This window comes from Bos grunniens, chromosome 9 (assembly GCF_055505025.1).
Source record: "Bos grunniens cultivar Pamir isolate PY7600 chromosome 9, Bosgru_T2T1.0, whole genome shotgun sequence".
NCBI classification, from domain to species: Eukaryota; Metazoa; Chordata; class Mammalia; order Artiodactyla; family Bovidae; genus Bos; species Bos grunniens.
Window position 1 is genome coordinate 86,432,616 of NC_141173.1, and position 25,758 is coordinate 86,458,373.

General features: G+C 42.4%; 1 protein-coding gene and 1 long non-coding RNA gene across 6 annotated transcripts in view; one reads left to right on the forward strand and one right to left on the reverse strand.

The window, feature by feature from the left end:
• Positions 1–25,758, forward strand: part of SASH1 (SAM and SH3 domain containing 1) — a 586,122-nt gene that overhangs the window by 318,055 nt on the left and 242,309 nt on the right. For 2 of the 5 annotated variants that reach the window (XM_086318212.1, XM_086318214.1), the window contains exon 1: positions 5,510–5,957. The exons of the other annotated variants lie outside the window; for them this stretch is intronic. In XM_086318212.1, coding sequence (XP_086174338.1) covers positions 5,937–5,957 — 21 coding nt within the window. In that variant the 5' untranslated portion in view covers positions 5,510–5,936. Of the gene's footprint in view, positions 1–5,509; positions 5,958–25,758 lie in introns of those variants that run through there. 5 annotated transcript variants of the gene reach the window in all.
• On the reverse strand, positions 24,098–25,385 carry LOC147366285 (uncharacterized). Its single transcript, XR_015133296.1, has 2 exons — positions 25,102–25,385; positions 24,098–24,498 (listed from the first exon to the last, which is right to left on the reverse strand). It is a non-coding gene; the product is annotated as an uncharacterized LOC147366285 (long non-coding RNA).

The window sequence follows — 25,758 nt, forward strand, 5'->3', positions numbered from 1 at the left end:
CAATAAAATTAGAATCTCTAGGAGTGGACCCAGACTGAGTACTATTTTTTTTTCTCCCCATTGATTCCGCAGTCCACCTATGTCAGGGAATAAAATATTTCTCAAGCTTGCCCGGTGATCAGGAGCCCCAGAGACCCACCATAACTACAGAATCAACCCTTCATGAAGGCACTGGGAGTCTGCATTTTCAATAAGCACCTCCAGCTGCCTTTTCTCAACAGACAATTATGAGAAATACTGTGTTGAATCATAGTCTGAGAGTTAGAAAGGATATCATCTAAAATCTTCACACTTGGTTCATCTCTAAACCATGGGAAACGTTATGAATTTTATGAACAGAAGACTAAACGTTTGAATAGTGCGGAATAAAATAATAAACTCAAGTTGTGGTGTGCACAATGGGGATGGAATAACTAAAATTTTCCCCTACAAAAGATATATATTGTACAGCTCTATAAAACCTAAGTTATTACTTTTAGCTCTCATGGGAAAGTGAGGCAGATCAGCTTTAATGTAAATAACACGGAGGCAAGTTACTATGGCAAACCTGAAGGGAAAAAAAAAAATCAACTGCTGATATCCAGGTTGCAAAACACAGCTCAATTCTAATTGTGCATTGCAATAGATAATTCCACTTCTCCTCACTGATTTAAAGCATCAGACTCTGCCAGAACCACTGATCCGTCAGTTCCCACTGAACATTAGCCCATTGCCTTTGAAAACTTAAATCTTCGAGAATCTCATTTCCTCTGGGGCCACATCCACTTGCCTGACTAAGGTAGCTAGCTCTAAAAGCTTTCCTCCTTCCTGTTTCCTGCACTGAGTCCTGCCTTTGTCTCAGCTTTGTTTGAGCGGTAAATGCTGTCACTTTTTAGAGACTATGTTTAATTCTGAGCTTGTTAAGACAAAAGATAATAGAAATTGACTTTAATTAACATATACGTTCAGAATATTTGCATTTCCTTTAATGGTTTTATAAAACTTACTTCCAAACTTCACCAGATGAGGCATTTGAGAATAATGGTGTGCAATCTGGTCTGAATCTAATCTTTAGAAACTATATCAACTTGTTCTATATAATAATGCTTGTTTTAATGTGCATTCACTGTGCTCGTTTCGTTGCATTTGCATTTATTTTTGATAAAGTGCTTTAAAAGAATCAATGTAGCCTAACTTTTTGTGATGTGAAACAGTGACACAGTACTGCTTCATTTGTTCTGATTTGGTGGAAAGTTCTTAGGATTAATAAGAGGATGTGTTGTAAATACTTGGATTGGCATGCCCTATAGAAGAGCTGGTGGAGAAGGCAATGGCACCCCACTCTAGCACTCTTGTCTGGAAAATCCCATGGACGGAGGAGCCTGGTGGGCCGCAGTCCATGAGGTCGCTAAGAGTCGGACACGACTGAGTGACTTCACGTTCCCTTTTCCCTTTCATGCATTGGAGAAGGAAATGGCAACCCACTCCAGTGTTCTTGCCTGGAGAATCCCAGGGACGGGGGAGCCTGGTGGGCTGCCGTCTATGGGGTCACACAGAGTCGGACACGACTGAGGCGAGTTAGCAGCAGTAGCAGCAGCATAGAAGAGCTGGTAGGATTACAGAGGTGACCCCCAACTCTTTAGCTGAGTCAGCACATGGTACCTTAAATAAGAACGCAGTCGTGGGTATCCTCCCCATCACTGGGCTTCTCTAGGATTTTATTTTTTATTTTTTGTATTTTGTGTGCTTTGTTGAATTAGCTGTGTTATGTTGTGTGTTGGAATGGAGAGGGCATTTTTTTAAAACTATTTTAATAAAAATTAAATTATCATTTTATTTTAATAATAAAAGAATAATTTTGATTTTATTTTTTAATTTTCAAAAACATTGCTGCTGTTGCCCTTTCCCCACTATCAGCCCAGTCTCAGCCCACAGTCATGGATCACAGTCTCGTTGTGGCAAAGGGGCTTGCATAACTCAATGAAGCTGTGAGTCATGCCATGCAGGGCCACCCAAGATGTACGGTCATAGTGAAGAGTCCTGACAAAACGTGGTCCGCTGGAGGAGGAAATGGTGACCCACTCCCGTATTCCTGCCTGGAGAACCCCATGGACAGTGGACAGTACCTGAATATTCACTGGAAGGACTAATACTGAATGAGACTAAGCTGTAACACTATGATTACATGAGGCAAAGAAAAGACCCTGATGCTGGGAAAGATTGAAGGCAAAGGGAGAAGGACTGACAGAGGGTGAGATGGTTAGAGAGCGCCACCGACTCAACGGACGTGAATTTGAGCAATCTCCGGGAGATACTGGAGGACAGAGGCACCCGGCGCGCTGCAGTCCATGGGGTCTCAGAGTCAGACAGTGACTGAACAACAAGTACACAAGCTAATGCACAGTCATTGCTCAGAGGATGCCAGTTGTTATTCTGCTCAACCTGCTGTAACAAAGTAGCTCCACAGACTGAGTGGTTTAAACAACAGAAATGTATTGCCTCATAGTTTTCAAGACTGTAAGTCCAAAGTCTAGATTTTGGCAGGGCTGGCCCCTTCTGAGGACTGTAAAGGAAGGATCTGTTCTAGGTCTCCTTGCCTTTTAGATGGCTGTCTTCCTGTTCACATGGCTTTCTGCCTATAAGTATGTTTCTGTGTCCAAATTCCCCTCATTTTATTAGGACACCAGTCACATTGAATTCATGCCACTCCTAGGTGGTACTAGTGGTAAAGAACCTGCCTGGGAATGCAGGAGAAGTAAGAGACGTGTGTTCGATCCCTGGTTTAGGAAGATCCCCTGGAGGAGGGAAGGGCAACCCATTCCAGTATTCTTGCCTGGGAATCCCGGGGCCAGAGAAGCCTAGCAGTTAAAGTCCATAGGTTGCAAAGAGTCAGACATAACTGAAACAACTTAGCAGCACTGGTGATGTCATTTTGATTAAATTACCCTGTCTCCAAATAAGATTATCCACTAAGGTATAGGGTTAGGCCTCACCTTATGAATTTGGAGGGTGGCGGACACAGTTCAACCCACAACCTCAATATTATACGTGATTTTTTTCGATGTTTGTTATTATCAAATTATAACTGAGAAATGTGAATAAGTTTATTGAAAGGAAATCTTAATTATTGTGTTTCTATGTAAAAGGACTTTGGGCTTCCCTAGCTCAGTAGTAACGGAGAAGGCTATGGCACCCCACTCCAGTACTCTTGCCTGGCAAATCCCATGGACGGAGGAGCCTAGTAGGCTACAGTCCATGGGGTCGCTAAGAGTCAAACATGACTGAGCGACTTCACTTTCACTTTTCCCTTTCATGCATTGGAGAAGGAAATGGCAACCCACTCCAGTGTTCTTGCCTGGAGAATCCCAGGGGCAGGGAAGCCTGATGGGCTGCCGTCTATGGGGTCACACAGAGTCCGACACGACTGAAGCAACTTAGCAGCAGCAGCAGCAGCAGCAGCTGAGTAGTAAAGAAGCCTCCTGCCACTGCAGGAGACTCGGATTCTATCCCTGGGTCAGGAAGATCCCCTGGAGAAGGAAATGACAACCCGCTCCAGTATTCTTGCCTGGAAAATCCCATGGCAGGCTACAGTCCATGGGGTTGCAAGGAGTCAGACAGACACAGCGACTAAGCAGTAGCAACAAAAACGGGACTTTACTGGTGTATCTGAGCTCTTTTCTGCAGGTAAGTGTGGATGTCCCATGGTTGGGGAAAAGATTGTATGACAGATTAACTGTGGATCTCTGCCTGATCTATAGTTGTTTTCAGGTGTACACTGAACTGAATTTATAGTCTTGGTTTCAGTGCTTCTGAGAGTCAAACTCTAAAATAAAAGCTACATCCTATTGAGTAAAATTTCTCTTTTGATTATTGGGAAGCTAAGAGGGTGGAAAGACCAATGCCCTCCTTGTATAGATGAGAAGATGGACACCTCTAAGGAAGCAGTAAGGCTCAGCAGTAGCAGCCCTAGAATTAGACTCGTAATTCCTGCTTTTTTTCTTACCACTTCACACGCGATCTTCCACACCAGGTGTCTCCCATCTTATCCCCATCTTTCAAAACAACTCACTGTTCACTAACAACATCTGACTTTCCTTCATTCAATTAAAAACAATCAATGAATCCTAATAAATTTGCTAAGTAAGTACATTATTAATGCCCACAAGCAGGATGAGAATTCTGAGGAATGCCTAAGGTTACCATTTTCTCATACCCATCAAGCCAATATATATATGTGTGTGTGTGTGTGTGTGTGTGTGTGTGTATCTGATTTGTATAAGTTGTATTAATAGCTTTCTTTACTCTTCAGATTCAGCTTTTCAGCTGAATCTTCCCTTATGGCCATACTTATATGTTTCAAGGCAGAAAAAGTTTTGTCGGAGATGTCCAGCTTGTGGCCATTAATGATTACTCTTACAAACAAAAGAAGAAAGAGGCCTTTACCTTCTCTTTTCTACCAAGCCTCGATTAACGCGTCATTAATGCATTAACCTTATAACTGACATATAAAGTTTGGATTTTAGAAACCGCCTGCCTAATTCAGCCGATGGAACTGTGGCCTTGGCAGTGGGTTGCCCAAAGCCACTCTAGTGAAAGAGATCTGGGGATAGGTCTCTTTATGCTCCATCCAGAATTCTTAACGCCCCCATATGATGCTGCTTAATTGTTATTTAGCACATGTGTAAGCTAGTGGAAAATTTAATCTGTCTTTCCCTATGAAGATAAGAGAAACAGTAGTCCTAGTGTTCATTGGTGGGAGACTTTTCATTACGCCACACTCATTAATGTTAAAGAATAGACTGTGTTTTCTAAATATGTAATTTACTGTGACTATTTTCTAGCTCTTCACTAATGTTTCTGTCTGTTTGTCTGTCTACTCTGTTGTATTTGACTTTCTGTGACCCCATGGACTGTAGCCCGCCAAGCTCCTCTGTCCCTGGGATTCTCCAAGCAAGAATACTGGAGAGGGTTGCCATCTTCTACTCCAGGGAAATCTTCCCAATCCAGGGATCGAATTTTTACCTAAACTTATCTGTATCTGCTTCTATGGGGAAACACACTGACTTTTAATATTTTGAAGTTGTATGTAAAACGTTGAAAATTTTCATTTAATAGTCTTCAATTTTTGTCCTCAGATTGTTTTGTAAGTTAGTAGTTTCTTTTAACCTCTTTTCAGGGTTATTAACTTGGGTTAAACTATATTAAGCAACTGCTATCTTTTTTGTGTGTGTGAGTCTAAAATCCTGGTGGATGAGCCAGCCCTACAGAGTGTCTCGGAACCAAGCATGCTTTGAGCTGTAGGCAGTTCGTGCTGTGGGAATGCTAATTGTAGAACATTAAACTTATCGTGTTAAATTGATTTCTGGATGTTTCTCTGTGGAAGTCTTGGAATAGTCCTCCCCTTCCTTTCCTTGAGCCAAGAAAACTCTGAACCAGAACAATTCAATTTGTGGAGAAACTCTAATCCATGAAACAAACAAGTGCTAAGATAGATGGGGGAGGCGGGCAGCAAGGGGCGGGGGGAAGGGGAGACAGGAACATTTTGATCACTTTTGCATGTTACTAAAATATCTGAATTTCTGTTTCATTGCTCTGAGATGTATTTACAAGCTTTGTTTCTGAGGAGTATTTGCAAGCTTCATTCTAAAGCCTGGGAACTTCAGGAGCAAAACCTTCTTTTGAGCCATAGCTCTTGTGTTATATGTTAAGCATTTGGAAGGAACCCCAAGGAGGCCTCAGGAAGCAGTTACTGCCTCTTGACTTATCATCCTGAAGGCGATTTGTTTTAAAGTTGATAATCCCTAGAGCTACAAGAGTGTCCCACATCTGCCCCGAATTGAAAACAGATTCCTATTAAGAGCCTTACATCAGCGCTGCGAATTCATTCGATCTGAGTCAGAAAGGAAGTTGGAGAACATTCGAACGTATGGCCTGATAGCAACACGGCAGCTCCCTTCATGGAGGATCAAGATGGCAGGGTATGTAGGCTGTCTGTTTTTGAAATTTAAGACTGTTTTTCTGTAAGGAAGTATCCTTCTGACCTTTGGGCAGGAATACTCGGGAGGGGACCGTGGTAGCGAACAGCTATGAGATAACTTGGTGGTGGGATTTTCAAGGCCATTGATGAATCGATCAGAATTCCAAGAGACTGGGAAGCCTCTGCTGTCTAGAAATTCCTCTGCTAGGTTTTGTGTTTTTGTGACTTACCATTTATATAAAATACATTCAAAAATTATGTAGGTATTTATGTAAAATTCTGCCCCCAAGACTCTAAAACAATTCTGTAAGCCAAGAAAAGTTTTTACTGTTTAAGAGCCAGAGCTTTTCCACCCTCGGCTTATCTATGAAATTATCTGAAAATATTTCCTCACATGCCAGGAATGAAGGATGGAACTCTGAACTTCATATTCCAAGCCTCAGGGGACCAGGACCATCTGATTAACTTTTTAGCATTTAATATCCTACTGAAGTCTTCTTCTCAGCTGGCTGAACAACTTTTTCCCTTTCTTTTCTGTGGAAACTATTATATAATGTGTGGTTCTTTTTCTTCTAAATTAAAAAGGAGATCAGATTTGCTCATTAAAACTGATTAAAGGAAAAAGAAGGGTACAGGGGTTGTGAACAAGGGTCTGAGGGCCCCATGGCTTGAGGCATGGATTCTGAGCTACGCTCTGCTCCCCTCGCCAAGCCCTCCCCACCCCCTGCCTGGCTCCCGAGGTCCTTCTGGCTCCTTTTCCAGGTCTGGACTGGGCTTTGGGGAGTGGAGGAGGCCTCTCAGGTTATTTCCAGAAGGCTATTCCACTCACCATTTTCTCCGAGAAGCTGAGGACAGTACCTAGTCTAAGTGCTATCCAATCGATACTTGTTGAATGAAAATAGAATTGTGGAAGGGAATCCTGGAAGAAGCATCAGTTTGAACATCTGGAGCCCGTGAGCCTCTGTTTGGGTTAATTTCCACTCCCCTCCTTGACAAGATTGACACCAGAACTAAAGCCTAGAAGGTGATGAGTAATTGAGAGAAAAGTGTTAGAATGTCAGTCAGGGCAACTGTGTATAAAATGCGTGATTCCATGGTTATGGTATTAATAAAGTAAAGAAATGAAATATGAGTCTTGAGAGGTAACAATTGCCCTCTGAGAGCGTTCAGGAGTCCGAGGAAACTGGTGCAGGAGAAAGTGAACAAACACAGCTGGCCAGCTTCCTCTTGAGCTCAGTACAGACGTGCTCATCAAGTGTTCTGACAGCACAAAGCCTGTTCCTGTTACACGCGCTTCCCCCAGCTTCAGAAACAATGTATTAAGGGCAGCCCAGTTGGCAGGTAAGATATTCAGTCCAAATGCCAAAATACTGTCCCCTCTTGACTGGCTGCCCACAGTTCTTGAAAGAGGGAAGGTATTTTGGATGCCAAAAATTGAGTGCAAACTGTGTCATGGGACTATGCCCTCTTAATCCTGGCAAGACAGAGGCTCCCTTTTAGAAAAGGAAGCACATTTGGGTTTTTGTGCTGGAGGATGCAAAAGATGTATTGATCAACTCAGACAGAAAGAGGAATTCTCAGGCTTAGAAACATCGCTCTGTCCCAGCTAAGGAGACTGGCAAATGAGCCTTGAAATCTATAGAAACAGTTCCAGTTCAGATCAGCCTCCTCTTTGGCAGATGATGCTAGGTATAGAGGTATTTATAAAGAGATAGATTTATATATCTTAATTTAACTAACCTATTTAACTTGAATCCCAGAGGGTTGGGAAGAAAATAAAAAGTAGGGTTGCAGAGACATCCAGGTTAAAACTGATATCAAAAATTTAATTACCATTACCTCAAGTAAAATTCACTTCCAGAAGTCTCTCTCGCCACATTTTGAGTAACAGAATAAGCAGGTCTTCATTTAGGGCCACATCTTCTTTCCTTGCCCCATATTTGAACATCAGGCAGGTCTCTAAGGCTGTTCCACCATGCCAAGTCACAAAGAGTTTTGTAAACTGTTGTTTAGAATTCAGAACGCATTATTCCCCAGAAACAAGGTTAGGATCCCAGCTCAAGTTCTGAATGCAAATTTACCCCCAAATATAGAGAATCTGTTAGAAGTTTCTGGAAATGGACAGAAAGAACATCTATTATTTATTTTAAGGGCGTTGAAGAATAAATTTTACAATGAACTGTAATTTTTAATGATATAATTTTACAATGGACTGTAATAACGCTTTTGAGAGCATTTTTAATATCCTTGAAAATTAAATTCTTGGCCTTGCACACCAGTCCTTTCTTTATCTAAACCCTAACCACCTATCCTTGGTGCTTTGTCTCCTCTTTTGAATGATACTCTAAGTTGGAATCCTAGCAAACAATTTTCATGTACTTTTCCACCAACAAGGTTTTTTTGGGAGGTCTGGAATATCCTCCTCCACGTTTGGTTTCTGGCAAACTCTTGATCAACTCAAACATTAACAGAGTTTAAACCCCTCTGTATTGCCTCAGACTCCTATTTCTCTCCTCCTTTGGCACAAGCCCTTCTGAGAAAACTTTGCCCAATTTCAAATGGTTCCTTCTCTGACCTTCTAAAATACCAGAGATCCTAGTTTGAGAAGTTTCCCCTAGGAAGAGTTAGAAACGCTCCCGCCCACCTCTCCTGCATTTTTCTTAGACTTTGTAAGAACCACTACGTATTAATGTTAACCCCAGTATATTGCAAATTTTATTTATATGTTGTTCTTTTCCCTAGACTGAGAATTCCTTAAAGATAGGGACTCATTTAGGACTTATTACAATCCCGGGATATACTAAACAGTTAATAAAAGTATAGATGGATGAATGGATGGATATGTGATTGGATGGATAGAGAATAGAGAGATGATTAGGAAGATAGGTGGATGAAAGGATGGATGGAAGAGTGAGTTCTGTGTAAATAAATGGTTGGTTTATTTAGAGGACAATGAAGAGCTATATGGAAACTTCTATGTTCTGAACGGGATTTTTTGTTTCAAGGGCATGATAGTAGTGAAATTTGACCATTATTATTTTGCATATTATTATGGTTATGTAAAGAAGGGATTATGAATAGTGTACCTGCAGCTGATGTGGCTCCCAACGCAAGCAGATGGAGAATAGAGTTTGGAATAAGAATGCATGGGTTCTAACTCTAGCTCTCTACTTCCCAGTTATGTGGTGTTGGTATATTATTTACCTCTCTATTTTTGTTTTTCTTCATCTGTAAGATGGGAGATAATACCTACCTTCAAGGAGTTGCTGTGAGCATTAAATGATAATCTAAAAGCTTTAGTCTAGTGCTTAACCCATATGAGGTAGAAGGTAAAATGGTAATAAAATATGGATCTGAATCTGAAATGGCAGACATAGAGCTTTGAATGCAGAAGGAATCTAGGCCCCTCCTATCAAGCCTTGGACTCTCTCATTTTTCAACTCCCCCCTTCATTTTGATGTAGTTTGTCAACAACATAATTCAACCTTTTATCCACCACTTCCCTTGTCACTTGGGTAATTAAAAATAAGATAAAGTAAATTTGAAAGTGTGAGAGAAAAGAAGAGGGTTCACGGGGGTCGTGAGTATCACAAAAACATTTTCCAAAGCAGAGTTAAGTAATCTCTGATGGAGGAAGAGGGTATATTGTACATGCAAAATAAAAAAAGAGGGGATAAGGAGCAAGATGTTTAATGGAGCTGGCTGCAAAGTGAAAGGATGAGAACTTGCATTATTGGGAAATTGTATTTCCAGGGTTATAAAAGGAGCAATTGCCAGTTTAACATACCTACAAATGCACTCCTATGCATCTGAAACCAAAAAGCACCTTGTGTAATTTCAAATACGTCACATAAATAATAATGATAGTAATACACTCTTAACTGACACTTAATATACCACTTACCAGGTGCTAGGCACTATTCTTAACTCTTTAGACATATTAGCTCATTTGATCCTCACAAAAACCCAATGAGGTAGATACATAAAATCCTTGTTTTACTGATAAGGAAAGTCAATACACAGCTAGTCACATAACTGGCATGTGTGGGAGCCAGTGCTTGAACCTAGGCAGTCTGGTCCCAGAGTCTACACAATTACACATGAATGTACCTGCAGCTGACGTGGCTCCCAACACAAGCAGGTGGCCAGTTCAGCCACCATGGTCAGCAACACTGTTAAAAACAACTTTGGTCACCATCCCTATGGATAGACTTTTCAAAACATAATTCTAATGCCTGAAGAGTTCGAATGATAGAATTTTATAACGTGGAGGAACATTTAGTTCATTATGCCCAGACCAGCCAGCTGATTGGGCTGAGAATTTCCAGTAAGTCAGCCTCGGGGACACTGATCAGAATCTCTGGGGACCAACAAGCGATGACAGTTAGATGACCTTAGCTACCCTCATAGCACTGCAGTGTCAGAAGGACATCATCTTTGTTCCAGATAATATCCAAGGAATTTGAAAGAAATTTTTCTTGAGTTAGGTTGACACCCCAATAGTTTTCCAAATATGAAAATAGATACAGATGTGCTGTCTTTTTTTTTAAGAATCATCATTTTCTAAGATATTTGTGTATTTATTTGACTGCACCAGGTCTTAGTTGAGGCCTGAGGGATCTTTGATCTTCATTGCAGCATATCGGGTCTTTTAGCTGCTACATGTAGGGTCTTTAGTTGTGGCATGTAAACTCTTGGTTGCAGCACTTGGTTGCAGTTGGGATCTAGCTCCTTGACCAGGGATTGAACACAGGACTGGCTGCATTGGGAACATGGAGTCTTAGCCACTGGACCACCAAGGAAGTCCCAAGAATCATCTATTTTTTGACCTTTAAAAAAAAGTAATAAAATATACAGTTTGTGAGCATTCCTAGACTGAATTTGACAGGTCCACGTTCTAAAATAATTCCATTACTCAAATTGCTATGAGCAATTTGATTCCATTTTCTCCTATCAAAGATAGGAGCCAACTATCTTTGACAGTCAACTAATTAACACTTTTAACAAATTTCACAAATTCTGATCCAAGGATGTGTTAGGCAAGCAGAAAGAATGTAATTCTCCCTTTTCCTACCTGTTTGAATTATTATAAGCATTTCTACAATTAATAAAGTAACTATGCAAGTGCCGTAAAGTTATCTATTTCTCTGGCTGTTTTAGTCATTTCTATTTTAAGCCATTTGGCATGCCCCACTGATGTTTTAGGGAATAGTTTTTGAATGAATAGGTAGGTCAGCTTATTGGAGAAGTTGCCAGAAGTTTTGCCTGCCCCAAATACATCCACTTAATTACCCACCTGAGTTCTTTCCTTTGACTCAAGAGAACAAGAGAAAATAGCATTTGATACCTAGAATCACAAAAATAGGGAGCCAGGAGGACCTTTGTCTCTTCCTTGAATGGTAGTCAGGGGAGAGGAAAGAGGAAAAGAGGGAGGGGGTAGTAAGTGGATTGCTTTGGCTTTTGTCTTCGTTTTTCCTCATCACAGTCTGGTTGGAGAATATCTTATGTAACATCAGTCCCCTTTGGAGCATTTCTACATCCGTTCAGGTGTCCTGGAAGTAAATTTAATTTAATTTAAACTCAGAATAAAAGTCTTTACATAAACTGACTAAAAAGAGCCTAACTATTCAAAACTAGGTCAGATAGAAAAAGGCACTTTCAAGTGTCCAAAACAATCCCATCATTTTTTAAAAATCCTGCAAGCTCAAGCAATACATAATAGAAATGCAAAATTAAGTTAGATGTGCCCTTCAAGGAATTAATTTTTTTTTTAATCATCAAATGGCTCCAAAATGCCAATAAAATACAGGACACTAAAATGAGGTCCAGATTCTCAAACAGGGGTTGAATTTTAAGCAAATTCTTCAGTGAGCAAGTAGATATTTCAGAAACTGATTTTAGACCAATCAACTACCTGGCAGGATTTTTGTGAAACTAGGATGAGATTTAATGAGTTTCAGTCTCCTAGTCCAATAGCACACAGTGAACAGTTGATAATATTTTGCTAAATGAATGCTGAAGAATTATTTTGTTTAATTTCTTATATTTAAGCATAGTTGATTTATGCTGTTAATTTGTGTGTTAATTTATGCTGCACTGGAGAAGGGAATGGCAACCAAAGTGATTCAGTTATGCATATGCATATATATTCATGTTCATAGTCTTTTCCATCATGGTTTATCAGAGGATACTGAATATAGTTCTCCATGCTATTCAGTAGGACTTTGTTGCTTATCCATTAGATATATATTAGCATCTGCTACACCAAAGCTCTCGATTCCTCCCTCCCCAACTCCCCTACCTTTTATTACCTCAATAAAGAACTAGATCAAAAGAGTGTCGAAGAAGGACATCTTGGGATAAGAAAATATGAAGAGCAGTTGTTTCCCTCCCCTTGGCTACAAGTCTGTTCTCTGTGAGTCTGTTTCTTCCATAGATAAAATTTGTGCATGCCTGATAAGTCGCTTCAGTCGTGTTCAGCTCTGTGCAACCCTATGGATCGTAGCCCATGGCTCCTCTGTCCATGAGATTCTTCAGGAAAGATACTGGAGTAGGTTGCCATGCCCTCCTCCAGTGAGTCTTCCTGACCCAGGAAACTGAACCTGCATCTCTTAGTCTCTTGCACTGGCAAGCTAGTTCCTCACTAGTGCCACCTCAGAACCAGATAAAGTTCTTTATGTCCTATTTCAGATTCCAAGTGTAAGTGATACGTGTTATTTGTCTGTTTTTCTGACTTTTTTCACTTAGTATGATAATCTCTAGGTCCATCAGGTTGCTGCAAATGGCATTGTTTCATTCTTTGTTATGGCTGAGTAGTATTCCATTGTATACATGTCTCACATCTTCTTTACATTCATCCGTTGATGGATGTTTAGCTTGCTTCCATGTCTTGGCTATTGTGGATAGTGCTGCTATGAACATAGGGGTGCATGTGTCTTTTTTGAATTATAGTTTTGGTCTCAGATATATGCCTGGGAATGGGATTACCAGATCATATGACAACTCTATTTTTAGTTTTTTGAGGAAACCTCCATTCTATTTGCCATGGTGGCTGTGCCAATTTACATTCCCACCGACAGTTTTTTGTTTGCACTCTCTCCAATGCTGAATAATTCTCAACTGATGTAGTCAAACCAACTCAGCTATCCTGTTTGGTCTTAGCTGACACTTTAGCACAGGTTATTCCTCAGATTACATAAAAACACCACTTCCTAGAAAGGGCAGATCCCCAGAAAAGAGAAGTCCCAAATTTCTGAAACTTTATTTTTCACCCTTTTACAAAAGAGTAATATAAGAGACATGACTGGGTTGCTCTGAGAATTAAAGGATACCACATTTATCCATCCATCCATCCATTCATTCATTTGCTCTTTTAAAAATTATTGATCATGTGCTTTCAGTGCATCAAGTACTGCTCTTGTGCTTGGGAAATAGAGGTCAACAAGGCAGATGAGGGCTCTGCCTGCATGAAAATTACATTCTCCCACAGAGCTCATGGCATGTAAGTCCTGGGTCACTGCTGTCACCTAGCACTCAACACCCCCTGGGGTGGGCAGCAGGCTGCCCTGGAAAGAGTGGTCAGTTTGGAAGGCAGATCAGAACCCAGTTGAATCCATGCTCCACATCCTGTCAGCTGAGTTTCCTGGAGAAACTTTTTGAGCCACAGTCCTTATCTGTAAAGTGGGTATAATAATGCCTACCTTGCAGAGATTCTGTGAAGATGAAATGAGACATACTGAGGTCCTCACTAAATGGTAAATTTTCATTACTTTAATGAAGAACTAGATCAAAAGAGTGTCGAAGAAGAAGGACATCTTGAGATACAAAAAGCTGAGAATCAGTTGTTTCCTCTGAGCACATCCTACAAAAGATATACCTTTTCAACCATTTTTTAAAAAGAATGTTGGCATGGAGAGTATAATAATAAGCATAGAAGAAGCATGATGTCTCATTATACACAGTGCATTGCATTGGACATATGCTATTTGTCCTCCTCCCTCCACAACCCCAGTAAAATGAAAATAAGGGGGAAAATAAAACCATAAGAGCAGCAGTGATGGGGAAGGTGGATTACAAAAGTGAGAAATGCCAACAAAAGTTGGGAAGATTGAGCATAGATTGAGGGAAACGGTAGCAACTCCTGTAGAATACAATGGAGAAAACTGAAAATAAATTACATGGGGTGTGGGGTCTGGAGAACACCCACAGGAACCAGCATATTGGAATCTAAGAAGGTTCTGGGAAAGGAGGCCCCTCAGTGCTGGGCTTCCAATTTGAGTTCTGGTGGCTCAGTCTTCAGTTCAGTTCAGTTCAGTTCAGTCGCTCAGTCGTGTCCGACTCTTTGCCACCCCATGAATCGCAGCATGCCAGGCTTCCCTGTCCATCACCATCTCCCGGAGTTCACTCAAACTCACGTCCATCGAGTCGGTGATATCATCCAGCCATCTCATCCTCTGTCGTCCCCTTTTCCTCCTGCCCCCAATCCCTCCCAGCATCAGAGTCTTTTCCAATGAGTCAACTCTTCACACGAGGTGGCCAAAGTACTGGAGTTTCAGCTTTAGCATCAGTCCTTCCAATGATCACCCAGGACTGATCTCCTTTAGAATGGACTGGTTGGATCTCCTTGAAGTCCAAGGGACTCTCAAGAGTCTTCTCCAACACCACAGTTAAAAACCATCAATTCTTTGGTACTTAGCTTTCTTCACAGTCCAACTCTCACATCCATACATGACCACTGGAAAAACCATAGCCTTGACTAGACGGACCTTTGTTGGCAAAGTAATGTCTCTGCTTTTCAATATGCTATCTAGGTTGGTCATAACTTTCCTTCCAAGGAGTAAGCATCTTTTAATTTCATGGCTGCAGTCACCATCTGCAGTGGTCTAAACAAAGAATCATCAGATAACAGGAGAAAGCTATAGACATGAAAGACAGCTAAACAGGTGGGGAAAAGGAACTCAGAGGTAGCAGAGAGTTTGAGGGACAGAATTGGACTCTGTGGGAGAGGGAAAGGGTGGGAAGATTTGGGAGAATGGCATTGAAACATGTAAAATATCATGTAAGAAACGAGTTGCCAGTCCAGGTTCAATGCACGATACTGGATGCTTGGGGCTAGTGCACTGGGACCACCCAGAGGGATGGTATGGGGAGGGAGGAGGGAGAAGGGTTCAGGATGGGGAACACATGTGTACCTGTGGCGGATTCATTTTGATATTTGGCAAAACTAATACAATTATGTAAAGTTAAAAAAATAAAATAAAGAGTCGGACATGAAAAAAAAGAATTGCATCCAAAGTACACACTGAGGCTTTTTCTGCCATCTTGAAGCCTGCGGAAGCCTGCTGGGAACAGGACTTCTAAAACAACAGTGTATCTGGAAGGCTGTGGTCCAAGGCCATTTTTGCTGGCTATCAGTGGAGTCTCTGGAACCAGAAGGAGCACACAGCTCCTTTGAAAATTGAAGATATATATTCTCAAGATGAAATTGAATTCTATGTAATTGAGAGATGTGCTTATGTATACAAAGCAAAGAACATAGTAACTCCTGGTCAGAAAACCTAACAAAATCAGAGTTCTCTACTTCAATTTTTAAAAATAAACTGCTTAATTAAAAAAAAAAAAATCAGAGTAGTCTGGGGGAAGATAGCTCATGCTCATGGAAATAGTGGCATGATTCATGCCAAATTCCGAACCTTCCAGCTAAGGCATTGGACACAGAATCTGTTGCCGTGGGAGCCTGGCAGACTACAGTCCATGGGGTCTCAGAGTCAGACCTGACTGAGCGATTGAGTGACTGAGCAAACATACCCTTCAAAGATTTAAGCTTACTGAAAAGTAAATAAATAGAAGTATGATTTTGTTCTCTTGTGTGTTGTTTATATATATATATAAACACATACATAAGGGCTTCCCAAGTGGTTCTAGTTGTAAAGAACCCACCTGCCAATGCAGGAGACATAAGAGATTCAGGTTTGACCCCTGGGTTGGGAAGATCCCCTGGAGGAGGGCATGGCAACCCACTCCACTATTCTTGCCTGGAGAATCCCATGGACAGAGGAGCCTTGCAGGCTAGAGTCCATAGGGTGGCAAAGAGTTGGACATGACTGAAGAAACTTAATACGCACACATATACACATACGCACACTGAGAATGCTCAGTGAGGCGAGAGAAAGAAAAACACATAGAGTAAAAAATAAATAAGTAAATAACTTTCTGAAAACAAAAACAACTTATAAGAGGCTTAGAAGATAAAGTTTAGGAAATCTGCCAAAACTAGATAGAAAAATAGGACAGAATTTAAGGAAATTAGATGATCAGTCCAGTAGATCAAATATCCAAATAAGTTCTACAAAGAGAGAGCTGAAGAAACAAAATGGAAGAAATCAGTGAAATAATAAACAAAAATTTCCTGAAAGAGAAAGACAGGAGTTTCCTGATTAGAGAGACCCATCCAGTACCCCACATAGAGAATAAAGCACGTTATTGTGAAATTTCAGAACACTAGGAATAAATAAAAGACCCTAAAGGCTGCCAGAAAGAAAAAATTAGGTCAAATAAGACATCAGGAATCTGAATGGCATTGACTGCTCAACAGTAACCCGAGAAGCCAAGAACAATAATTTCCAGATTCTGAGGTGCAATGATTGCTTAGACTTAGAAATGGTCAAATATGGGGTGGACTGAGAGCATATAAGGGGTCAGATGTTGACATCACTTTCAGCCCTTTCAACAAGCTCCTGGAAGACTTGCTCCACCAAATGAGAGAATAAGCAAAGCACTATCAACCCAGAATAGGACTCCAGATGGAACAGATAAACAAAATAGAGAAACAGAACTGACAGATATACCAATGGGTTCTGTTACAATGTAGGGTGTTCTATACTCTGTTAGAATATTTGGAGCAGAATAATGGGCAAATACATAGAAAAGTAAATAAATAAAAAAACTCCAAGAGAGGAAAAATAATGAAAAAAGAAAATACAATTATAGTACACAATATGACACAGTTATGAACAATATTCATTCAGTCCTGACAAGGAAGCACTGAACACTAACAAAACCATAAATTAGAATGTAAACGTGGTGGCCGTGGAGGTGGACCACTCAGACGTCCCTTCGAAAGACAGCTTGCTTTGGGGAATGTATCCCTCCTTGGGGACCCACTGTTGTCTTCAGGGAAGGCCTGATCTCCTGGGTTCCCAGCCAGTGACTGAGCAGGGGGACCAGCGCTGGCCATGGATACACAGTGCAAGACTTCTGCACTGAGCAGTCTGTATTCTGGGTCTCAGCATCAGCCTGGCCTTGAATTTCTTAGAACGACCCTGCAGTCTAAGGCTCTTCCTTCCCAGTCTTCCTTCTTTGCCCCTCTCCTTCACGGTGTCAGATTGGCCCTGGAACCACCACCTTTATCTTGTTCGTTTCATTTTTTTTAAATCTAATTTTGTGTATTTATTCATGTGTTCATTTTTTGGCTGTGCTGAGTCTTGATTGCTGTGAGCAGGCTTTCTCTAGTTGTGGTGAGTTGGGACCACTCTTTAATTGCAGAGCCCAGGCTTCTCACTGCAGTGGCTTCTCCTCCTGTGGTGCATGGGCTTAGCTGCCCTGTGGTATGTGGAATCTTTCCAGACCAGGGGTTGAACCCATGTCCCTTGCACGGGCAGGTGGGTTCTTAACCACTGGACCACCTTGGAAGTCCTATCTTGTTCATTTTTAGTGCTTCCTTGTTTTCTGCTTCTCAGAGAACCCAAGCTAACACAGTCATTACATTAGGAGGGTTTTAAAAAAGGGAAAATGAGGGGGGTAAGGGAAGGAGGCAGATTGGAATGTTAAATCATCATCCTTCATATTAAGAAATCAATAGATAATATCTGTATGTCTGTAGTGGGGGAAAAACCTAAGAAATAGCAGGATAAACACATAACTTAGGAACAGTGACAACAATGCCAGAAACAAGTAAATAAAATAACTAAAGGAGCTAACAGTGGTTATGTTAGGGAAGGAGGGGTGAAGAAGGGAACTGTATGGTTGAGGGGGAAGACGAGTAAGGCCTTGACTTGATAAGTTTTGCTTATTAATCTCTGCCTAATATTATGAAATTAAAAATCATATACCTGTATGAAAGAAAAGTGAAAGTGAAGTCGCTCAGTCACGTCCAACTCTTTGCGACCCCATGGACTGTACCCTGCCAGGCTCCTCCGTCCGTGGAATTTTCCAGGCAAGAATACTGGAGTGGGTTTCCATTTCCTTCTCCAGGAGATCTTCCCAACCCAGGGACTGAACCCAGGTCTCCAGCACTGTAGGCAGACACTTTACCATCTGAGCCACCAGGGAAGTCCTGTACACATATACATATATATCAAGCATAGATACATACATATATCAAACATCTTTAAATATATTTTAAAATATGTAAATATATATCAAACTATATATAGTTTAAATATATGTAAATATGTATTTAAAGTATATAAATATACTTTGAGTTGGCCAAAAAGTTCGTACGAGTACTTGTGCAGCATCATATGCAAAAATCTGAATGAACTTTTTGGCCAGTCAGCGTACGTATTTTAACATTTGATCAAGATTGTGGTGTGGAGACGTGGGGCCTTTTGTTTGTTTGCCCTCTCCTGAATCTATGGCAAGCCTAGACCTCCCCTCAGCTGCAGCCTCTGCTTCCAAGCGTAGCTCATTTCTCTGAGTGCACACCCAGAGGTGTATCCAGCATTCGACAGTTAGAATAGGAAAAAGGCCACCGCCATTCTGGACTCCTTTTTCCTATTCTAACTAACCTCCAGGAAGCAAGGAAAGACACTCACGGATCCCAAGAAGGAAAACTGAAGAGATCCAAACCAACTGTTCCCCAGCTCTCTCTGGGGACCCCACTCCACAAGGCTTATCATATGCTTGCAGCTCAGCCCAGGTTGACTTCTTTCTTACTCTGAGCTGTCAGCAGCTAGTTAAATCCGCCAAACCCTTTCCTCCCCGGGTGACTGACGGGGCTGAAGAAGGAGGCGGAGGCATGAAGAAGAAAGAGGAGGGCAGAGCAGCTCCCCACCCCCGACCCTCCCCGACGACACACACAGCTGTGACTCCTGCCTTGCGGCCACCTGGGCCCAGAGACAGCTGCCCCAGAGGCCCCTGGACTGCTGCCACATACCTTCCTCCCATGGCACTCAGGCTGGGTGGAATGTGGGCAGGGACACTGTGGGGAGGCAATTGTGTGAGTGAGTGTGTGTGTGTGTGCATACACACCAGAGAAACCTCACACCATCACCTCATGTGACCACAGTTCTTCTCTACATTGGTGTGTACCCACCTGGGTCTCCTACTGGGCTTTCCTCATCTCCATCTAGTCTTGGAGTAGGTGACACAAAACAGGAGACACCGAATTGTTTGGGGACCAGGAACTCCAGAATGCCCTCCCATAACCCCGTGAGTTATCTTGTCAGCAGCAGCACATTATTTAGGCCAAGAGACAAAAGTCATCCCAATTACCAATATAGGAACCTACCAGAAGACTTTTCTTAAAGGTTTTTATTCTGTACTGGGTATAGCTGATTAACTGGAGAAGGAAATGGCAACCCACTCCAATATTATTGCCCGGGAAATCCCAGGAACAGAGGAGCCTGGCAGGCTACAGTCCATCGGGTCACAAAGAGTCAGACAGAACTGAGGCAACGAAGCATGCTGCTGCTACTGCTGCTGCTAAGTCGCATCAGTTGTGTCCGACTCTGTGCGACCCCACAGACAGCAGCCTACCAGGCTCCCCCGTTCTTGGGATTCTCCAGGCAAGAACACTGGAGTGGGTTGCCATTTCCTTTTCCAATGCAGGAAAGTGAAAAGTTGAAGTGAAGTCGCTCAGTCGTGTCTGACACCTAGCAACCCCATGGACTGCAGCCCACCAGGCCCCTCCGTCCACAGGATTTTCCAGGCAAGAGTACTGGAGTGGGGTGCCATTGCAACCAAGCATAGCTGGTAACAATGCTGTGATAGTTTCAGGTGAATAGCAAAGGAACTCAGCCATACACATACATGTAGAAGATTTTTGATGACAAGAACCTGAAAAAACAGACAGTGAAAGTGTTAATCACTCAGTTGTGTCCGACTCTTTGCAACCCCACAGACTATAGCTCGCCAGGCTCCTCTGTCCATAGCATTCTCCAGGCAAGAATACTGGAGTGGATAGCCATTCCCTTCTCCAGGGGATCTTCTGAACCCAGGGATCAAACTTACAGGAAGACAACTTTTTCTCCATTTTATGAAAGTAATACATACTGGGAGTTCCTTGGTAGCCTAGTGGTTGGAATTCCGGCCTTTCACTGCTGTTGCCTGGATTCAGTCCCGTCAGAGAACTGAGATTCCAAAAGATCCACGGTGTGCCCCCCACCCAAAAGTAATACATGCTCAGTTGTTTAAACTTAGAACAAGTCCAAAGGGCCGCAGGTGCACAACCCAAAGGTGCCCGCTGTTCGCCTGGCTCTTTCAGTCCTTTGTTTTTCAGCCTCTTTCAGAACTTTGAAATATTATTTCATGCGTAATTTCATTTTCCATTTTTCCACTTAAAATTTCATCAAATGCATTTCCTTATACCCTTAAAAACACTTTGTAAGCATTTTTTTAGAAATATTATAATATCTCAGCTCACAGATGCAGCATAATTTGCCCAATCATTCTTTGTTAGACTTTTTAAATTACTTCAAGATTTTTATATTAGAAATAACGTTGTGATGAACCTTTGGCATATAAATCTTTGTCCTCATTTCAGATTATTTCCTCAGAATAGATTCCCAGAAATGGAGCTGCTCAGTCAAGTGGTATGCATATTTTTAAGGCCAAGTAAATCTTTTTTTAGGCAGACTGTGAAAAAGTTTGTTTAATATTTAATAATATTCATATTTTTCATCTGGAAATGTATAAGCCATTAAGTGCATGCCGATGGTCTGGCTTAACAAGGCGTTTTATTTATACGTCTAAAGCCATTCTCTACCTGTCACCTACCACATCCCTTCTCTCACCTCCAAAGATAGCTGTTATTCTGAATGTGTATTCTCACAGATTTTTTAATATTTATTTTTATTTAGTTAGTTATTTGACTGCACCAGATGTTAGTTATGACTTGTGGGATCTTTGGTTGAATATATGGCATATGGATCTAGTTCCCTGACCAGGGATTAAACTTGGGGTCCCTTGCATTGGGAACTCAAAGTCATTGCCACTGGATCACCAGGGAAGTCTCTCAGATTTTTTAAGAATCAGAACTTCAATAATGTAGAATGTTGGACTTCCCTGGTGGCACAGTAGCTAGGAGTCCACCTGCCAATGCAAGGGACACAGGTTCGATCCCTGTTCCAGGAAGATTCCCCATTCCACAGAGCAGCTCAGCCCGTGCACCGTGACTGCTGAGCCCGGGAGCTGCAGCTACTGAGTCCACACGCCACAGCTACCGAAGTCCACGCGCCGAGAGCCCAGGCTTCACGACAGGAGAAGCCACCACCATAAGAAGCCTGTGCGCCACAGCGAGGAGGAGCCCCCACTCGCCGCAACCAGAGGAAGCTCGCACACAGCGTAAAGTACATGATAGATGATCTTTTTAAAAAGAATAAGGTATTTTGGTTCAAGAATAAGAGAGGACAAGAGAGAGGGGTAGGGACGAGGAGAGAGAAGGAGCAGGAGACTGAGAGACGGAACTGAAGAGAGAGACTGATTTGTTTGGCCTTGGACCGTATTATGCTAGAGTAATTATAAATTCAAGCAGCTTCGTACCCAATCCCCGTTGTACTTACGGAATGCTCATGGGAGGAAGACGTACATGCACACTGAACATACGTGGTACCACCTCCTTCTCTCCCGAGCCAGCCCTTCTCACCTCTCCCCCAACCCCTTCGTGGGAACCAGACACACTTGTTAAACCAGTAGGTAAGGTCTAAAATGGGGCTGCCTGTACTTGAATCCAACCTCCACCAGTTGCCAATCTGTAGCCTTAGAAAAGTTGTCCTGCATTTCCAGAATCCCCTCTTTTTTTACCTGGAAATGAGGATGAAGCTAATACACTATCCCCTTACCACAGCTGTGACATGGGTTCAACAGGATAAGCGCCTAGCTCCCTACTGTGTATGTGTGACTTTACATTGTGGTCTCTGGGTGTTAGGGGACCTAAGAAAAGCCATTTCCCAGGATGGTAGTCAGAGGACCCTTTACAAGGTTTAGCTGAGGGCATGGTATTGACATTATCCTTGGTTTTCAGAAAGCCGTGAGAGGCAACACACTTCTCTCTTTTACAATATTTTCCTTGAATCCCAAGATGTCTGAGTACAATTTCATATGGTAATTCTGATTGAAGGTTTCCCCTCTTTCTTTACTTTTCAAACGAAGGAATGGTCTAAGCATCAGTCCACACCTGCAACCCTGAACTTATCCTTTTTTTCACCAATTAGGCCAAAAAATTCCAATGGTTTTCAGTCCATATACACCTAATCAAGGAGGTCGGATGTCTGGATTATAGGTTTGAAGACCTATGATAATCAGGTGCCTCAGATTCTTCATCACCTGAACGTCTGGATGTTTATATGGATCAGAGATGGAAGAGACTGTATGTGATAGGGATTGATGTTTAGTTCTAGCTAAATTTAACAATAATCTAGTGATAGTCAATGGTTGTTAACTTTCTTACATCAGGAACATCTTTTAAAATATGATTATTTTGTTGTTGTTGCACTGCATGGCTTGTGGGATCTTAATTCCCCAACTAGGGATCGAACCCACACCCTTGACAATAAAATCATGACATCTTAAGCACTGGACCTCTGGGAAATTCTCTAAAATATGATGCTTTCCTAAAGAGTATGTTCTTTCTCTTAAAAAAAAAAAAAATGCACATTCACATTAGAGGTTTACAAACAAGAAGGGAGTTGAGATTTCCCTGAAGCCAATTCACAGATTCTCCAGTGAGAAATTCTGATCTTGTTAGGAAACTGAGACCCAGAGCAAGACATCCAAGGACTTGCCCCCAGTCACACAAACATATCTCAGCAGAGGCAGCTCTGCTGCCCAGAGGGTGTGTTGCCCCAGGAGCCAACAGCAGGGGGCCCGCAGGGCCAGGTTTCAGGGGTAGGACAGGAGTGGAGGTGCTGTTTTGCTCAGAGTCTCTGATGCTATGCAGGTGGGGCTGAAGACCCAGAATGCACAGTTTTTCCCCAAAAGGGAAAGGGAAAGGGAAGTTGCTCGGTCGTTTCCGACTCCTAGCGACCCCATGGACTGCAGCCCACCAGGCTCCTCCGTCCATGGGATTTTCCAGGCAAGAGTACCAGAGTGGGGTGCCATTGCCTTCTCCATTTTCCCCAAAATGCCAGTGCAACTCCCAAAACAATACTGTGAGAAGTCTGTTCCTAAGGGCTTCTTAAGCCTCCATGGGATTATGCGAGGGAGGGCAGCTAGTGTGATCCAGTGTGGTCCTTCCTTTATGACCAAGACCCAACAGTGTGGTCTGGGTCAGTGACCCATGAAGCCCTAGAAAATTAGAGATTTTAGGAAAAAATATTTGGAATCTGGTGGCCTATTATCATCTAGCATCCTACCCTGCTTCTGTTGGTGTCCAGTGGCCCCTGCTTTCCTTCTGGATGTGTTTCCGATCTTTTCCAGGATTATTTCCAGTTAGCCATGCCCCCTGCCATCTATGCCCTGCAGTGCCCCAATACCCTTCACCAGAGACAGCAGCTTACCCTTTGTGAGCTCTCCCCTTAATTCTGTATGAAATCTATGCTAATATTTTCTTTGAAAGTCTGTGTTTAAAACTATTTTATCTTGGATTTGTTTTCTAAGCAGGTTACTCCATTTCCTGCTTTGTATGCATGTATGCATGTAATTAGGGAGTGAGGGTATGTATGTGTGTTTATTCCTCTGTTGTTTGCAACACCTCCCAGTTGGAGATCATTTGTAAATTCAGTTAATGAGCATTTAACACATTCCCTTTGATGAAGCTGTTAAATCTGGGCTCCACACTGGCCTCCCACCAGACACCGCCCCCCTCCCAAGCCATTTATGTTTACCTATTCTCAACTACTTAGTTATGGGTTCTTGTTTGTTGGCGCAATGTCAAACTAACCTTTTGTCCTGTCTGGAACACAGAGAGCTTCGTTTTTGTGAGAAAATGCTTAAATCTGTATTCAAAGCAAGTTTACTTTACGAGTGGGCTTTTATTTTCACCAAGCAAAATAGACTGTAGACAGAACAAACATTCCATGGTCACCCATGTCAGGCATGTGGCAGCAACACATCAGCTATAGCTGTGGGCTTCTGCAAGAACAAATACCAAGCTCATAACCTGCGGGCTTCAGCTGTCAGAGAGTTTTCCTGGATTTAATTATAACTTGATCTCTGAAGAGGGCGTGTGTGTCAAGTGTGCTTTTCAATCACTTAAGAGAAAGCAGAGTGAGTGGCGGGGCTGCCCTGGGATGTGCCCGTGAGATGAGCCTCCTTGCAGCAGAAGATCATGGGAGTCACGCACAAGCCTGTGCCAGTCCCAGAAACACAGCTGGTCTCCTAGGCTAAAGAAGTAAAAAGAAACAGCACACAGGTGTATTTAAATTCAAAACTCAATATAATTAAAAATACAAAAACCGAAGGAAGGGATTGAACTGCATATTCATCTCTACCTGAAACAGGAATAACCTCTCAGAAAAATCCTTCCATGGCTTCGCTTCTTACCCACCATGGATGTGTGCCTCAGGCACCTTTCCCTGACCTCAAGAATAATAGTTTAGTTCTATAATGCCCTTGTTGTTGTTTAGTCACTCAGTCGTGTCCTCTTTTGCGACCCCGTGGATTGTAGCCTGCCAGGCTCCCCTGTCCATGGGATTTCCCAGACAAGAATACTGAAGTGGGTGGCCATTTTCTTCTCCAGAGGATCTTCCCCACCCAGGGATCAAACCCGTGTCTCCTGCATTGGCCAGCAGGTTCTTTACCACTGCGCCACCTGGGAAGCCCTTTAATTTCCTACCTCTCAGCAAATTCAGCCTCTCGGCAAATTGCACACCAACCCTACAGCCGACACAGACCTACATACACACACACACACACACACACACACACACACCAGTTTGAACCATCAGAAAAAATGTCCTGGTAGCAATCAAATTATAATTTCTCACCTGGTTCTCAGCAGCTGGCCCCAAGTCTGTGTTTCTAAATGCAAACATTCAGGTTGCCCAAGTCATTTACATCAAAGCCTGGTTCCTAACAAAGACCAGAGAGATTTCTCAGAGATTTCATCCTCCAGCCTTTAGTGTAGCAGAGACAGTTACCCGGAGACAGCCAAATGTCTCATGGTGTGCAATCTTTTTATTTTCCTATTTTACTGCGCAAAACAGACAGATACAAAGCTAGCTAGGTTCCGTGGATTATTTGGGTTAATTTCCACCCCAGATCACCTGACGTAGTCCATAATTTGAGAAGTATTTTACACTTTGAGTTAATAGCAGGCAAGGAAGGAGGTGGGAGGTTACCACTGGTGTTGACCCAGGGAGAGGGAACAGTGACTAACCTTATGCAAACACAGCCATCCGCCCATCCGTGTGTAAAGGTGTGATCCTACCTAATCCTCCCTGATTTCAAATGCCTCGCAGTCTCAAACTTAGAGCCCTTAACTTCGTTTTTGTTGCTGTTTTCCTTTCCTGTTGACTTGAGGGTAAAAGGTAGTGAAGTGGTTAGAGGGAGGCCTCCCCCCAGGAATCTCCAGGCCTGTCTGGTGCATTTATCTGGGTGGCAGTGCCACGGAGGTCTTCATAGCAGCCCATGGTAGCCTTTGT